The 17,217-nt window shown below is 46.1% G+C and overlaps 1 protein-coding gene across 1 annotated transcript in view; it reads right to left on the reverse strand.

Annotated features, from left to right (window-relative positions):
- The window catches only part of ERGIC1 (endoplasmic reticulum-golgi intermediate compartment 1), a 74,847-nt gene that overhangs the window by 32,059 nt on the left and 25,571 nt on the right, over nt 1–17,217 (reverse strand). The window contains exon 3 of the mRNA XM_083430971.1: nt 2,305–2,377. Coding sequence (XP_083287097.1) covers nt 2,305–2,377 — 73 coding nt within the window. The remainder of the gene's footprint in view (nt 1–2,304; nt 2,378–17,217) is intronic.

Below are 17,217 nucleotides of genomic sequence, written 5' to 3' on the forward strand. Positions count from 1 at the left end.
TGCCAAGGTTTCCTAGAGGGACATGCAGTAAAATGTGCCCAGTGACAACTACAATAGATTTGCCAAATTCCTAGATGCTGCCTTTTTGTCTCGGACCCGAAATACCAGATGCCAAGCTCAGCCTCACACTTACTTTCAACTGCCTTCAAAACATATCCAATGCCATTTGTTACATTATATGCTGGAACTTCATTAAACTGGGACTAAGAATAGGGTGGGATGCAGGTGGCGCTGTGGGTTAAACCACAGAGCCTAGGATGTGCCGATCAGAAAGTCGGTGGTTCGAATCCCCGCGACGGGGTGAGCTCCCGTTGCTCGGTCCCTGCTCCTGCCAACCTAGCAGTTCAAAAGCACGTCAAAGTGCAAGTAGATAAATAGGTACCGCTCTGGAGGGAAGGTAAACGGCGTTTCCGTGCGCTGCTCTGGTTCGCCAGAAGCGGCTTAGTCATGCTGGCCACACAACCCGCAAGCTGTACGCCGGCTCCCTCGGCCAATAAAGCGAGATGAGCGCCACAACCCCAGAGTCGGCCACGACTGGACCTAATGGTCAGGGGTCCCTTTACCTTTACTTAAAAACCAAAAAGGAGTATCACCTCTGAAACACACTATTATACAAATACAAAATAAAAATAAAATGCAGCATTTATTTGGAAATCAGAAAAACATACAGTACAGCACCTTCTTCCTGTACTTATTTCAGCCATAATCAAGCCCCAAATGAGTAGGATCTCTCAGAGGCTTGACATCACAAGTTTATCCCTTCAAGTGCTCTTTTCTAGGAAAATTCATCAATGCCTAATAGCCAAAGAATTATGTGTCACGGGAAACAAAGTGAACTCAACATGATAAGGACTGAATGCCAGTGAGTAACGTGTTACCCATGATGGATTCATTTATGTTAAATGTCACTGATGGAACCTGATTTTGGTCTGTAGGAAGAGAACTTGAAGGTGGAAGTCAACAAATTAAAGTCTAAAGAACTAACATGATTTGGGATTTAGTTTTTGTTTGGGTTAAAATATATATATATTTCAAATAATTTATTACAATATGTATGTTACTGCAGAACAGCCACATTTGGCAGCATTCCATAACCCATGATCAACATCAAAACTATATGCCCAATTCCCAGCCCCCAGAAATATTGAAGAAGGACCTAATAGGACAGAAGCGCTCTTCTGCTTTTAGCCTATCTATCCTTGTCAACCAGAATATATAAAATAATATATTTTATTACTCCAGTGTTTCTCTCGGTTTTTCAACATGATTGATTGATAATTCAGTTTCAATAAGCTTGTACTGTCCCCAGATATGTAGACCCTCAAAATATATCCAACAAGACTGAGGTCATCTGTTAAGTAAAATAATCTACATTGAATTAACTGTCAAGCCCTGCTTCAGAATACCAGTCTCCAGCACTTCTGATTCAACTTCAGGTCTGATGTTTTCCTCCCTCCTTCTGAATTTCAGAAAATATCACACATCCCTCCAGATAGACGACAAGCTTGTGTCAGCAACACACATCTTTATCAGACAATGGGTTTGCCAAATCCAGGAGTTAGCAACCATTTTGAACCAGTAGACACCTGTTGAATTTTGAGAAAGTACTGTGGGCAGCAGTCACAAAATGGCTGCCATGGGGGCATGGCATAAGACAAAATTAGGGAGTACAGTGGTACCTTGGTTTAAGAACAGCTTAGCTTATGAACCACTTTGATTAAGAACGATGCAAAACCGGAAGTAGGTGTTTTGGTTTGTGAACTTTGCCTTGGAAGCAGAACGTGTTCTGCTTCCTGTTGAGTGTGTTCCATTTGTAAATTGAGTCCCCCGTTGCTATAGGAAAGCACGCCTTGGTTTAAAAATGCTTTGGTTTAAGAACGGACTTCTGGAACGGATTAAGTTCGTAAACCAAGGTACCACTGTACATAAGAAAAGCCTGCTAGATAAGGTCAATGGCCCATCTAGTCCAGCATCCTGCTCTCACAGTGACTGAACAGATGTGAGAAACCAACAACTGGGATTCAAGCACAAGAGCATTCTCCTCTTCTGTGGTTTCCAGCAACTGGTACCATCATCACAGCTTATCCATTCCCTGGATAACCTCAGGCTTACCATGTCAGGTAAGTACTGCTTGTCCCCAGTCAGCAAAAATCTGCCCAGACGTCATTTTTGCAGCCCAATTCTTGGACGTATGGCAGCCCTACCTTAACACAGATTTAGATATAACATAACTGCAAACTGAGTTATTATTTAACCAATCACTTTTTAACATGAGGAAAATTGCCAACAATAGTTTGTACTTACATTTCAGTGGCTATGAATCCAGTAAGCTCAGACAGGAAGAGAAACAATATGAAGAAACAGCAGCAGACAGAAACTAGAAAAGACACATATGGAGACAAGTTAGTTAATTCTATTGTATTACATTACATTATACTATACAGTGGTACCTCGGGTTAAGTAGTTAATTCGTTCCGGAGGTCCTTTCTTAACCTGAAACTGTTCTTAACCTGAAGCTAATGGGGCCTCCTGCTGCTGCTGTGCCGCCGGAGCACAATTTCTGTTCTCATCCTGAAGCAAAGTTCTTAACCCGAGGTACTATTTCTGGGTTAGCAGAGTCTGTAACCTGAAGCGTATGTAACCTGAAGGGTATGTAACCCAAGGTACCACTGTATTAGTTGTACCCTGCCCATCTTACTGGGTTGACCCAGCCACTCTGGATGGCTAATTTAATTTAAACACCCCAGACAGCATTTGACAGTATTTCTACACACACATGTGTATGCACACCTGAACTCCAAAATGACCTACCTATCATCTATCTATCTATCTATCTATCTATCTATCTATCTATCTATCTATCATCTATCTATATAATTTATATCACACCTTTCCTCCAAAGCTTGAGGTGGTATACATGGGTTCTCTTCTTCCCCATTATAAATTATCACAACAACCCTGTGAGTTAGGCTAGGCTGAAAGATAGCAATTTAGACTAAAACGTCATGGTGAGAATTATGGCTGAACAGGATATCCTGCCTTTCAGATCATCCACTATACTCACTGTGTGATATCCAACTAAGTCATACTCAGGCCACTGATTTCAACAGGTCTGCTGTGAGGATGGCTAACATTGGATATCATCCGCTGGCTTCATTATTATTTCTTTTGCCTTCATCTCTCCCTCAAACGCTTCAACTCAGAGAAAAGGGGCAACCTACCAAATTCTTACTGGTGGTGTTTCTGCATTAACATAGGATAAACCACAGATATTGCCTACATGTTCGCTTCAGTGAAGGCAAGTCTACATGCATTATTGTTCTCATTAGGTCTTCCTAACGATAAGAACAAAACAAAAACTTTTCGTCATTGTTGGAGCTCTGCTACCCTAGTTTATGGTATCATAATTTATTTTTTTTAAGTTTTTAATGCTTTTTGTTGCTGCTGCTGTCTAGAACCACCTGCTGTTACTACCTGCTGGAGTCTTTAGAAGAGCAGCAGAGAAACACTGAAAATGGCACTAAATGAGAGAGAAAGAGTTTATCTCTCTCTCCCCCCAGCAGCCCCACACAGGGAAGGGGCAATGTGATTTTAAAGAGGAAAGGAGTCCTTGCCACTTTCTCTTTCACAACTCAAGACACGCCTACTGTCCACATAGCCAGTCTGCCAGGCACCCTCCCTGGTTAACAATAGTTTACTGGCTGGCTGTTGAGCTGCCAGGCACCCAAAGGGAGGAAGGTTGTGGCTGCTCTGGCAGTGAAGGAATGTCCAGGGAAGAAAAGGACCATGAAAATAACTAGTTGCCTTGTCCCTGGCTGGGGAAAAGATGGGTCAAGCAGCCCTCCTCAACCAAGAAGCTTTATTTCACCCATTGTCTCTGCCAGCAACTGCTGTTCCATTAGGACAATTTATCTCTTCACATTTTTTTAGTTGAGAATCTGTACATCACACCTTCATCAAAACAATTTCAGGATGGCTTGCAATCCCATGTTTCTCAATTTGATCCTTTTACATGGTTTTGGAGTATTTTATGGATTGTGACTTGCCAATATTTTTATTGATTATAATTTGGTAATTCTTTATTGTAACTGTTAAGCGTAAACTGTTTAATTATTGTTCGCTGGTATTTAATTTTACTCTTTACTATTATATACTAATGCATTATTGACTACTGCTTTACCTGATATGTTGTTTATTTGAAAGTTGCTATTAGATGTGAAATCTTTGCTGTCTGTTTGGTTGTTTCTTCCACTTGTAAACAGCCTTGTGTATGATAATATAGAAAGGCGGCAAACAAATTAAAAGTGAAATGAAAATGAAATAATAAAAACAAACATACTAGAATCCAAAATTAAAGCATGTAAAAAACACTAGGGCTTATTACAGAAACCACCATACATTTAAAATACATCAAACACCAATGTACTGCAGTTGTTAAATGGCCAGGGAAAATAAAATGGGGTTTGCCTGGCACCTAGATGGTAAAAAATAAGGTACCAAGTGATCTGCTTTGGAGGAGTTTTAGAAACAGGGCACCTCAGTCAAGAATGTCCTCCCCCTTGTCACCAGCCAACTCACCATCAGTGGCAGAGGCATTCAAGGGGCAGAGAGCCTCAGAAGATTGCTTGTATCACTAACAAGTTGATATGGAAGTAGGTGTCTCATTAGGTACTAGAGTCCCAAGACATATAAGTTAATATCAGCACCTTGAAACCAGTAGTCTAGTAGTCAAGTCACCAGCCTCTGCTCTGTAGGAGAGACAATTGTACTAGTAGGAGGAGGGACAATTGCCACTGCAGCGGTGGTGGGTTTCTTTCTGTGACAGATTTTATTTATTTTTTTACAAGTGTGATAAACCAGCACAGAAAGGAGAACACAGGCATGCAGCAGTTTGTGAGGAGCTGTCTAGTTCCTCAGTGGCGCTCAAGAGAACAAATGGTATCAATAGCAGGCAAAAAAGTATACAGTGGTACCTCGTGTTAAGAACTTAATTCGTTCTGGAGGTCTGTTCTCAACCTGAAACTGTTCTTAACCTGAAGTACCACTGTAGTGGTTCTAGGGGTTGCTCGTGCGTAAGCCGGTGCAAACATCTGGCTGGACTGCCTGAGTGAACCTTTTCTGTCCGGACAGCTGTCTCAATCGCTGGCAGAATCCGTCAGTGGGCGTTTCTTAAACTTCTTCCAGCAAAGAAGCTCTTTGACGCCTAGTCTTCTCCTACTTTCTCTGCACGAAAGCCTTCTGCGCAAGGAGGGCGTAGGCAGCGGAGAACCTCTACTCTCCCCGCTGATCCCTGGCAAGGAGTCATGGGACTGCCTCGCCGCTTCCCCCATCTGCCCCCCTTCTCCACTGGTGCTACGCTGATTCTCTTCCCCAGAAGATGGGCTGCCTCTCCCAATCCTGGGACACTCTCCGGAATCCCTCTGGATTTTGCTCTCTCCCTCCGGCACTGATGGCAGTTCCCTGACAACCACCTTAGCTAATGGGGCCTCCTGCTGCCACCACTGCACGATTTCTGTTCTTATCCTGAATCAAAGTTCTTAACCCGAAGTACTAGTTCTGGGTTAGCGGAGTCTGTAACCTGAAACGTCTGTAACCCAAGGTACCACTGTAGTGTGAAAGCACATTTATACTAATCAATAGTTTATTTTCTTATGAAGTTGACTTGCTTAAAGCACATGTACACCTTTGCACTTCCCTTGGCAACTAATCGTGCCTCATATGTGCTATTTTTGCCATAAAATGGAGTGCTGAACACCCGTGGTGATTTATGGCAGTGTTGCATATACCACAGTTCACCACAAGCTAGACATCACGCAGGTCACCACAACTCTGATTAAATCGTACACTTTCAAATTTTAATTTAATAAAATCTCTGCTGAGGAAGAAACCACAATTCTCTGGTTTTCGGACAGGTTTTGAAATATTATTGGATATCCCTGCCAGAAAGTACTTCACGTTCTTCAAAAGCAGTCCCTAAAAAGCAATAACCTGCCCTGAGGGAGGGGAGCCACAAGTGTTAAGGGTGTAACTAAAAGGGGCAGGGTTGGTATTTACTGATGAATTAAAGCAAACATTCTCTACATTCTGACTCCATGCTGAATCACCACGGAAAAAGCAGGCAAGAAATGCCACAAAACGATAGACTAATAGTATTGGGAGGAGGGCTTAAGGAGAGGATGACCCTATTTGTTTGTTCTTCAGTCACGATGACAGGGCATTCCACCATTCAGCCAATCCCCATAGGCAGGGCCTCTTTCTCTAAACTTTGCTCTGTGTATCATCACAGTGCTGTTAGCTTAGCAATGACAGGACAAATCTGGAAACAAATAATGGACACAGCCATTTGTCCAAATGAACTATGCCAGATTTACTTCTAATAATGCCTGCCAAGAAGAAATCTCTCTTACAGAGCTAAGGGACAATACAGAAACTTTCTCCTGCAATATATAGATGTTTACTATGATACATATTTCAATTTCTATATTTATCTTAAGTTATTGACAGTTTTAACTTAATTTGGATTATTTATAAATGATGTTATAGAAACCACAGTAAATGGGTAATGTCTTATAATTAGGTCCTATTTGTAGACTTTTAAAATTGTGCAGATGACATATATGTGATTTTGTAATTTACACTTAAATTAAAAATATTTTAAAACATCTTTATTAGATGTATATATGGCAAATATTTAAATATGTATTGAAACCACATACACAATGATACCAACCAAGAGAAGGGGTTTAAAGCACCCCTAAAGATACAGGTGATTAAAGTCACCTCCTGTCTGTTTGTCACCTGTGTGCAGTTCAGGAATTAAAGATCTGCATCTAAAGCAAATTCTGATCTTGGGCTCTCAAGACCCATGAAGGGAGCTGAATGGTTAAAGCAGTGTCTCTAAGCACTATGTCCAACCCTGTCCAGCTGCCATTTGACTTTCCCACAGCAGGGCTCATGCTGGTCACCTCTGCTTGGAAGACTGAAGGAGGACAGAGAGGGAGAGATGGTTGCAGAAAAAATAAGCACTTTGGCTAACTGTTCTCCCTTCCACCCTTTGTGTTGTCACTCAGTTCATGTTCATTCTGCTTGGCCTGCAGTCAGAGAAAGAGAAAGCATACCAGCACAACCCCTGGGTGAGTCATGTGTCAGTGGAGGAAGGTGGCTTAGAGGGGGAAACACTGTCTAAATCAATCCACTCCCCCATCCAGTCTTTCCTCCAGGGTTGGTTTCAGGTTAGAAGAACATGGTCATCAAAGAGCCATCTAGCCAAGTAATCTGTTTTGCGTCAGCAACCAACCCGATGGCTCTGGAAAATTTACAAGGACATGAAGGTAGCAGGCTTCTTCTGTTGTTTATTCCCAGCACCTAGCATCCAGAGATAGAAAAATGGAAGCTCCAATCTGTCACAGTTAGTAGCCATGCTGAATAGACCAACTCCCTATGAATTCAATAGGCCTTCCTGGATGCCTGCGGTGTCTCCTCTCTCATTCCTTCCCCCCTGAAATTAGGTTTGAAGTAAGTACCGTATTTTTCGCTCTATTGGACGCACCGGACCATAGGACGCACCGGACCATAGGAGGGGGAGAACAGGGAAAAAATATTTTTTCCTTGTTCTCCCCCTGTAAAACAAGGTGCGTTCAAGGTGCATTCACCCGAGCCTATGGAGCTGTTCCGTCTCGCTGTTCTGCCCTCCGTCTGGCTGTTCTGGCTTGGGGACAGCCTCGCTAGCCTCTGCAGGAGAGCAGGGTGAACGCACCCCGCTTTCCTGGAGAGGCTTTGCACGCAGCCGCCCCAAGCCAGAACAGCGAGACGGAGCCCTCTGTCTCGCTGTTCTGGCTTGGGGACAGCCTTGCTAGCCTCTGCAGGAGAGCGGGGTGAACGCACCCCGCTTTCCTGGAGAGGCTTTGCACGCAGCCGCCCCAAGCCAGAACAGCGAGACGGAGCCCTCTGTCTCGCTGTTCTGGCTTGGGGACAGCCTTGCTAGCCTCTGCAGGAGAGCGGGGTGAACGCACCCCGCTTTCCTGGAGAGGCTTTGCACGCAGCCGCCCCAAGCCAGAACAGCGAGACGGAGCCCTCTGTCTCGCTGTTCTGGCTTGGGGACAGCCTTGCTAGCCTCTGCAGGAGAGCGGGGTGAACGCACCCCGCTTTCCTGGAGAGGCTTTGCACGCAGCCGCCCCAAGCCAGAACAGCGAGACGGAGGGCTCCGTCTCGCTGTTCTGGCTTGGGGACAGCCTCGCTAGCCTCTGCAGGAGAGCGGGGTGAACGCACCCCGCTTTCCTGGAGAGGCTTTGCACGCAGCCGCCCCAAGCCAGAACAGCGAGACGGAGCCCTCTGTCTCGCTGTTCTGGCTTGGGGACAGCCTTGCTAGCCTCTGCAGGAGAGCGGGGTGAACGCACCCCGCTTTCCTGGAGAGGCTTTGCACGCAGCCGCCCCAAGCCAGAACAGCGAGACGGAGGGCTCCGTCTCGCTGTTCTGGCTTGGGGACAGCCTCGCTAGCCTCTGCAGGAGAGCGGGGTGAACGCACCCCGCTTTCCTGGAGAGGCTTTGCACGCAGCCGCCCCAAGCCAGAACAGCGAGACGGAGGGCTCCGTCTCGCTGTTCTGGCTTGGGGACAGCCTCGCTAGCCTCTGCAGGAGAGCGGGGTGAACGCACCCCGCTTTCCTGGAGAGGCTTTGCACGCAGCCGCCCCAAGCCAGAACAGCGAGACGGAGCCCTCTGTCTCGCTGTTCTGGCTTGGGGACAGCCTTGCTAGCCTCTGCAGGAGAGCGGGGTGAACGCACCCCGCTTTCCTGGAGAGGCTTTGCACGCAGCCGCCCCAAGCCAGAACAGCGAGACGGAGCCCTCTGTCTCGCTGTTCTGGCTTGGGGACAGCCTCGCTAGCCTCTGCAGGAGAGCGGGGTGAACGCACCCCGCTTTCCTGGAGAGGCTTTGCACGCAGCCGCCCCAAGCCAGAACAGCGAGACGGAGCCCTCTGTCTCGCTGTTCTGGCTTGGGGACAGCCTTGCTAGCCTCTGCAGGAGAGCGGGGTGAACGCACCCCGCTTTCCTGGAGAGGCTTTGCACGCAGCCGCCCCAAGCCAGAACAGCGAGACGGAGCCCTCTGTCTCGCTGTTCTGGCTTGGGGACAGCCTCGCTAGCCTCTGCAGGAGAGCGGGGTGAACGCACCCCGCTTTCCTGGAGAGGCTTTGCACGCAGCCGCCCCAAGCCAGAACAGCGAGACGGAGCCCTCTGTCTCGCTGTTCTGGCTTGGGGACAGCCTTGCTAGCCTCTGCAGGAGAGCGGGGTGAACGCACCCCGCTTTCCTGGAGAGGCTTTGCACGCAGCCGCCCCAAGCCAGAACAGCGAGACGGAGGGCTCCGTCTCGCTGTTCTGGCTTGGGGACAGCCTCGCTAGCCTCTGCAGGAGAGCGGGGTGAACGCACCCCGCTTTCCTGGAGAGGCTTTGCACGCAGCCGCCCCAAGCCAGAACAGCGAGACGGAGCCCTCTGTCTCGCTGTTCTGGCTTGGGGACAGCCTTGCTAGCCTCTGCAGGAGAGCGGGGTGAACGCACCCCGCTTTCCTGGAGAGGCTTTGCACGCAGTCGCCCCAAGCCAGAACAGCGAGACGGAGCCCTCTGTCTCGCTGTTCTGGCTTGGGGACAGCCTTGCTAGCCTCTGCAGGAGAGCGGGGTGAACGCACCCCGCTTTCCTGGAGAGGCTTTGCACGCAGCCGCCCCAAGCCAGAACAGCGAGACGGAGGGCTCCGTCTCGCTGTTCTGGCTTGGGGACAGCCTCGCTAGCCTCTGCAGGAGAGCGGGGTGAACGCACCCCGCTTTCCTGGAGAGGCTTTGCACGCAGCCGCCCCAAGCCAGAACAGCGAGACGGAGCCCTCTGTCTCGCTGTTCTGGCTTGGGGACAGCCTCGCTAGCCTCTGCAGGAGAGCGGGGTGAACGCACCCCGCTTTCCTGGAGAGGCTTTGCACGCAGCCGCCCCAAGCCAGAACAGCGAGACGGAGCCCTCTGTCTCGCTGTTCTGGCTTGGGGACAGCCTTGCTAGCCTCTGCAGGAGAGCGGGGTGAACGCACCCCGCTTTCCTGGAGAGGCTTTGCACGCAGCCGCCCCAAGCCAGAACAGCGAGACGGAGGGCTCCGTCTCGCTGTTCTGGCTTGGGGACAGCCTCGCTAGCCTCTGCAGGAGAGCGGGGTGAACGCACCCCGCTTTCCTGGAGAGGCTTTGCACGCAGCCGCCCCAAGCCAGAACAGCGAGACGGAGCCCTCTGTCTCGCTGTTCTGGCTTGGGGACAGCCTTGCTAGCCTCTGCAGGAGAGCGGGGTGAACGCACCCCGCTTTCCTGGAGAGGCTTTGCACGCAGCCGCCCCAAGCCAGAACAGCGAGACGGAGCCCTCTGTCTCGCTGTTCTGGCTTGGGGACAGCCTTGCTAGCCTCTGCAGGAGAGCGGGGTGAACGCACCCCGCTTTCCTGGAGAGGCTTTGCACGCAGCCGCCCCAAGCCAGAACAGCGAGACGGAGCCCTCCGCAGCGCTCCGTCTCCCTGTTCTGCCTTTCAGCTTAGCGGCGCAGCCTGCATTCGCTCTATAGGACGCACACACATTTCCCCTTAATTTTTGGAGGGGAAAAAGTGCGTCCTATAGAGCGAAAAATACGGTATTCTGTTGTAGTCAATAGAAGAGGTTGAGGTATGTGCTTCGTTGTGGTACATGCAGCCCCCAGGAAAGTTTCTCCAAATGTGACCAGAGACTCAAAAAGGCTGGCAATTCCTATTTTGGGATGACTTCCATGACTATACAACCTAAAAACCAGAGTTACTTCTGGCAGTTTCAAATAAATATGCATTGGAAGTCAAAATTCTTTTCTTTTTTCTTTTTAAATCTTCAGTGTTTACAAAGTGCCCAATAACAAAGGTTCTCAGGGTGGTTTTACATGGGAAGAAAAATGAAGCCATAAAATATGATAATGCAATATGGAAAATTATCTAACATACAATAAAACTAGCAACAGAGAATGACCTTTACACAACAGATCCAAAGAGCACTAAAAATATTTAAGAACAAAAATCCTGGGGGAAATAAAAAGGCCACAATTATAGACAGGCAATGAAATTGTGAAGTTTGGCACCTGTTTTGTTGCTGTTTCTTAACCATACATATCAAGGATTAGGGGCATGATCCAAATTTCCCCTTCTTAGATATACCAAAAGGGCACGTCTGTGAGGAAAAGGAAAAGTAGCTAGGGATGGAGACAGGGGGGAAATCCTTTCCAGGAAGGTTCCCTCCCCTCAACTCCAATTCATCCCGGAGTTTCCAGTCATACACAACTTCCTGTAAGGCTGATCAACACAGCTGGTCTCAGACAAGAAAAAGGGGTAAATGCCCTGCACTGACCATTCCCATTCATTTTCTGCATTCTGTCATGGCTTTTGCCTGCTCTTCGGAGGTAAAGTCATTGAATCTGGATTACGTCCGTAGTTTATGGTTGATCTGCTCTAGTAGTGTTTAAAAATAATAATTTAAAGTATTTCATTAAAAGATTCTAGGGCAGTGTACAAAAGTATAAATAAAAACTCATTTGGTCATAATATAGAATTACTTTTTAAACAAATAAAAAATCAGCAAAAGATGAAAGCAAATAAAATGCTTCAAAACAAAGGGGCAAAAACAGACAAAAATAATCTATAAGCACAGTCTTTTTACATTACTCCTGACATTGTTTATCTGCTTTTAGTTTATTGCATTACTTTCTCTTGATTTCTTTCTGAGGCTTGATCTGTAGACATACATCAGAATGCACATCCAGCTGGGGCGGAGGTGGTGGGGGAAGCAGCCACCATCTCAAGCCAATGGCCATGCTGTGCGGGGTTCATGGAAGTTGTAGCCCAAAACTGGAGGACCCCAGGTTGAAGAAGACTGCCTGGGAGGATGCTTGCTTCCATAAACTGAATCCAGAGTTCTGGCAGCTCTTACTTTCTGCTTTCTGTGACCTGTCAATCCTCTGTTCACTGCCTAGAGCTCTAGGGCAAGTTTTCAAGCAATGGCCAAACAACACCCCTCTATCAGATTTTGCCCTTTTCCCCATTCCTGTAATGTAACCTTTTTGATCATCACCCTCGTCTCTTACTTTTTGTTATGCCAAAAGTAACCACAAAACTCCAAAGAAACAAGAAAGGATGTTGTCAATAATTCTTTCAAGTCACATAGCAAATACATTTAGAGTCGCCTTCCCCAGAATCTGGAATTACACAGAAGGCAAATGCGTAGCCTCAGGAATTGAGTGTCTGAGGGGGAAATCTCTCATTGCTCCTCAAATTATTGCAAGGGAAAGAATTTACTATCAAGGGCCTTTAAAAGGAGCCTACTGATGTGTGATCAATGTACAATAGTTATTACAGCTGGAGAAAGGCCATGCCCATAACTTTAGAACTTGTAGTAGTAGGTAGAAAGAGAAAGGAGGACACAATGAGAGTAGGAGATACAAATTAAGGGGCCCCCAAAATAGAGAGATTTAAGAGGAAGAAAAAATCCAGTTTTATAGTGGCCAACCCACAGTAAAGACACACAAAGGAGGAACAAAAAGGCATAGGGTGACATTCTCATAAGACTTCATCTGTACTGAATACAGGGGTTTGTTTTAGGCTGGTTAAAAGCGGAAAAAGCTGTGTTCAAAGCAGCCCAAACTGGTTCATCAGGCTCCTTCTAACTGCCAAAGACCAGAAAGTTCAGATGTCTGATAGGGATGCAAGCCCTCAGGCACAGCAAAGCATGACATGATATAAATGACACAGTCTCTCAAATAAAAGCTAAGCTAGCACCAAAGAACAGAATCTGTTGAAAGCCATACTATTCTCCCCCCTTCATGAATGCCCTTCTTGCACATCTATCTATTATTTCTCTTCTATATTCAATTCCATCTAAGTCTCTTCCTCCTCACAGTGTAACACCAACCTGTATCACAGTGCCTGCCCTGCCCAATTTTCACTTCCCAAAGCCATCTTAAGGCTTTTTCCACCTTCATCCTCACACCATCTCATATTTGGTGGAGGTGGGTGGGGAGAAACTTCCATATTTTTCGCTCCATAAGACGCACCCAACCATAAGACGCACCTAGTTTTTAGAGGAGGAAAACAAGAAAAAAAATATTCTGAACGAAACAGTGGATGTGTGTTTTTTTTGTGCCGGCTATAGCCATGGACATGCTATGTGATCTGATGGTGAATTTGGGGTGACCCAATGCAAAAATCCTGAGGATCCATGTGATTTTACCTCCCCCCTCCCAGGCAGCCTCCTTTATCACTAGAGTCCCTTATCTCCCTCCGATCACTTGCCGATCAGCTGCTCAGCGGCTTTGTTTCAACACCCACTTCCCTCTTTCTAAAAAAAAAAGAGCATGTTCTGTCCCCCCCCCCCCGGGAATTCGGCTCCAGGGACACCACATTCGCTCCATAAGACGCACAGACGGTTCCCCTTACTTTTTAGGAGAAAAAAGTGTGTCTTATTGAGCGAAAAATACAGTAATTTTTCTTTTGGCTAGAAGTCATGTTTCCCTTTAAGGAACTAAATGTGTCAACATACTTGGCCCATTCACATGCCCCATTCACAGTGTGGTGGGGCATCATCTGTACAGTAAAATGAACACATGGGGAAAAGGGATGCAGGGCAAAAATCTCTTAAAAACAATGGAGCACAGCAAAGTGAAGGGGAGGGAGGAAACAGGGTTTTGCTTCCGCTTCCCAGTGCGCCCTTCTTCATGCAAAGCATTCATCTCCAATCTGGTGCCCTCCAGATATTGTTGGATCATACAACTCTAGTCATGCCTGACCACTGGCCTTGATGGCTTGGGCTGATGGGAACTGTAGTCTAAAATGTCTGGAGGGTTGATGAAGGTTGATGTAAAGAATAAATTCACCTCCCACACTTTACATGGGGTAGACATGTGGATAAAATTCTAAATAAAATAAATAACGCATTCAATCACTAATACCAGGGTAAAATTGTATTGACTTAAAAAGCCTTTTTAAATGACTTAGTTGCATTAAACCTAACTTGGAGATAGATGATAGATAGATATTGCTGAATGTCAGTTCTACAATAAATCAGCTTTATTAGCTGCCACAAGCCCAAAAGGGACAGAGGAGGAAAATCCCATGTTCTTAAAGGGCCATAATTATTGCAAATTTATTTGGGTAATTGATAGTTGAGGGCATTTCCTCTTTTTAAGAACACAGACCATTTAAGAGGCAGCAGACCTGCACTTTGTGAAGACAAATCCTTTAAAAGGGGAGAAAATTTCCTCGTATACATGAACATTTGTTCCTTCTAGTACAGAACAATAGCTCTAGGAATGGGACACAGCAGGCAAATAAAACACATACAAAATGAGAGAACGACTGCACGGCTCCCTTTAGTTGGCTGTTTTGCAGGTACAAGCGTTATCTACCTCTTTGTGACTGAACGTGCAGTTCCCCCAGCTACGCAACTGCACCATGCTCAGGCACAGGGGCTTAAGAAGCTAGAGGCAGATTATATGCAGATAACCACTTCATTGCAACACTTCATTCTACTGCAGGAACAGGCATGCTGCTGTACTCCTACAAGGATTGCAAGGACCAATTCAGGCTGGCTGAACTGAAATCTGCCTACACAACACTTTATCACAATGTATCACACCCCAGAGATTAGTACACATCATCATTGCTGGTGATCCTAAAGGCATTAATGCTTGTTTAGCAGCTTTTTGTACACAAGAAATGGTTTTGTAATGTGGAAAAGTGGCTTTAAAACCACTAAACTTCCAGTGCCTCTAGGCCCAAAGGACAAAGGCAGTTGTTCTTCCTACATATAATTCAGAAGAATCAAGAAGGAATTCTGAGCTACTGCTGGACTCAGCATAAAGGGGAACGTTTTCATTGAGAGAGACATGCTCATCCCAGAAAAAGTGGGAAAACTTAAGGGCTGTGAGTAGGCGGTTTGTCTGGGCACCCGAGTCTGCAAGGGGTGGTGGCTTAGAACATGAATCCAGAGAGATTCTATATGAGTAAATGTTCACTATTGTGGATTAAGAAGCACTGCTGTTTTTTAAGCAGTCACTCTTACTTCCCAGAGAGCCTTTTAGTCTCTGACACACAAAAAAGCAAGAGACACAACAGGGCAGTTTACGTATGATGCAACTGGACCAGGGAGAGGTGTGAGGGGAATTTCTGAGCTGTGTGCACCACTACACTGCTTGCTCGCGTTAAATTATAATTTGTTTTAACTACATAAAGGCCATGCTTTATGAACGCTCACTGTGCCAAAATTCACTTACCTGAATGCAACAAATTAGTACCCAACCCTTGCTGTATGCATTGCAGATTCCATGAGTAGGTATGGATTAGAAATTTCCCCACAGAAACCAATGGAAATCGTCAATTCATTATGCGAACGAAAATTGTTGACTCGTCATGCAAACGCTCACCTAGTGAATGATTTCCAGGGATTGCATTGTGTTCGTAAAGTGGGACCTGTGTGTATAGTTCATTATGATGCTCAAACCAGTGCACTATAATGATTAATCTCTGGTATTAAACTGTGAGATTGACAGAGCCACTTTCTGAACTGCTTGCTTCTGTCAATATGTCATATCGCTCATGCCAGTGGGATACTAACTGTCACATGCCAGGGCCCATGTCACTGTATGCTTCATTTCCAAACATGGGCACCTTGGCAGAGTTACACACTGCATTGAACTGGAAGGCATTCGGCAGCTGACACATGCAAGTTACTCTACAACAGAAATGGGCTGTTGGTGCAAATGATTCCCTGCTTTGAAAAAATCTTTTAGGAATAGGCTCCCGCCCCCCCCAAACCCCATAAAGTAGTACCTAAACTACTCGGTATCAGTTGTGAAACCTCAAGTATATTTAGGGCTCTCCAGCAATGCTGATTTATGCCACCTTCTTAATGGACAGTTATACAGTTACTTCAGAACAGGAAGGGAACGTGACTGTAGCTCAGTGGTAGAGCACATGCTCTGCATGCAAAAGATCTCATATTCAACCCCCAGCACCTGCAGGTAAGGTGAGAAAAACCCCTGCCTGAAATCCTGGAGAAATCTGATGCCTATGTAGGCGGTGTTTCTCAAGCTTGTGTCCCCGGCTTTTGTTGTACGACAGCTCTCCTCATCCCTGATCACTGGACCTGCTAGCTAGGGCTGATGGAAGTTGTAGTCCAACAGCAGCTGGAGACCCAACCTTGAGAAACACTGATCTAGACAATATTGACCGAGATGAGCCAATGTTATGAATAAGCAGAAGGCAGCTTCCCATGTACTGAAGGCTGAGCCTTTGTGCAAAAAAGGTTTAGCACAAGAATGTGGCTTTGCCATCTCTGCAGAGCAGAACTCCTACTGCAGGGCTAATGAGAAAGGAACATTTAAGTACTTGACTGGTCAGCTAACTTCTTACGTACATAGCAGATATGCTGGTCTTATGAACATTGTAAAGGATGAAGAGGACAGGGGTGTGTTTATAAACATGTAAGGGGGCAATCTGTACACTGCTGAGATGCTATGCATCTCCCCTTCACGAACTATGGTGTTACATTTGATGGAAGCATCTGCTGTCTAGAGTGATCACACGCTAAAAGGTTCAGATCCCCAAGGATAGTCCCAGATTTCCCAGAATTATGTCTCAAGCTCAGCTTTGCCTGCCAAGAGCACATAGTTTAAAGGATGGCAGAGCTGGGAGGGATTTGTGGACCATCTACTCTAATCAAGTCTCCACTCCAATCTTTCCAAGGAAACAAATATTCTGCATTATCCCTATGTATCCTGCTACTTTGCTGAATTGCTCTGCCATTTAGAACACCCTTCTGAACAACCCCATTCTCCTCAGAGAGTGAACAACCTCTCTTCTTTCAGATACCCTTTTTCATATATGGTCATGAGCATAGGTCACTCCTTTCCTCAATGGATTAGTCTTTTACACCCTTAATCATCTTGGTGGCTGTCCTAAGAAGAATAATTTCCCATTTGTCTTTGTTTGCCATGACCTGAGCTCCCAAGATTGGATAGAGTACTCCATAAGTGCTCTCATCTGTGCAGAAGGGAACAGTGAAATTACTTTGCATGAAATAAAAAGGGTTGTCATGTTAGCAACCCAAGGTTGAATTAACCACTGCTGACCAATAGTGACTATGGGGCACTGGTTTAGAGTCCTACAGCCCAGGGGCCCTTAAATGCCAGCACTCCATG

Source organism: Podarcis tiliguerta (genome assembly GCF_965153285.1).
Source record: "Podarcis tiliguerta genome assembly, chromosome: 2".
In the NCBI taxonomy this organism is placed as follows: domain Eukaryota; kingdom Metazoa; phylum Chordata; class Lepidosauria; order Squamata; family Lacertidae; genus Podarcis; species Podarcis tiliguerta.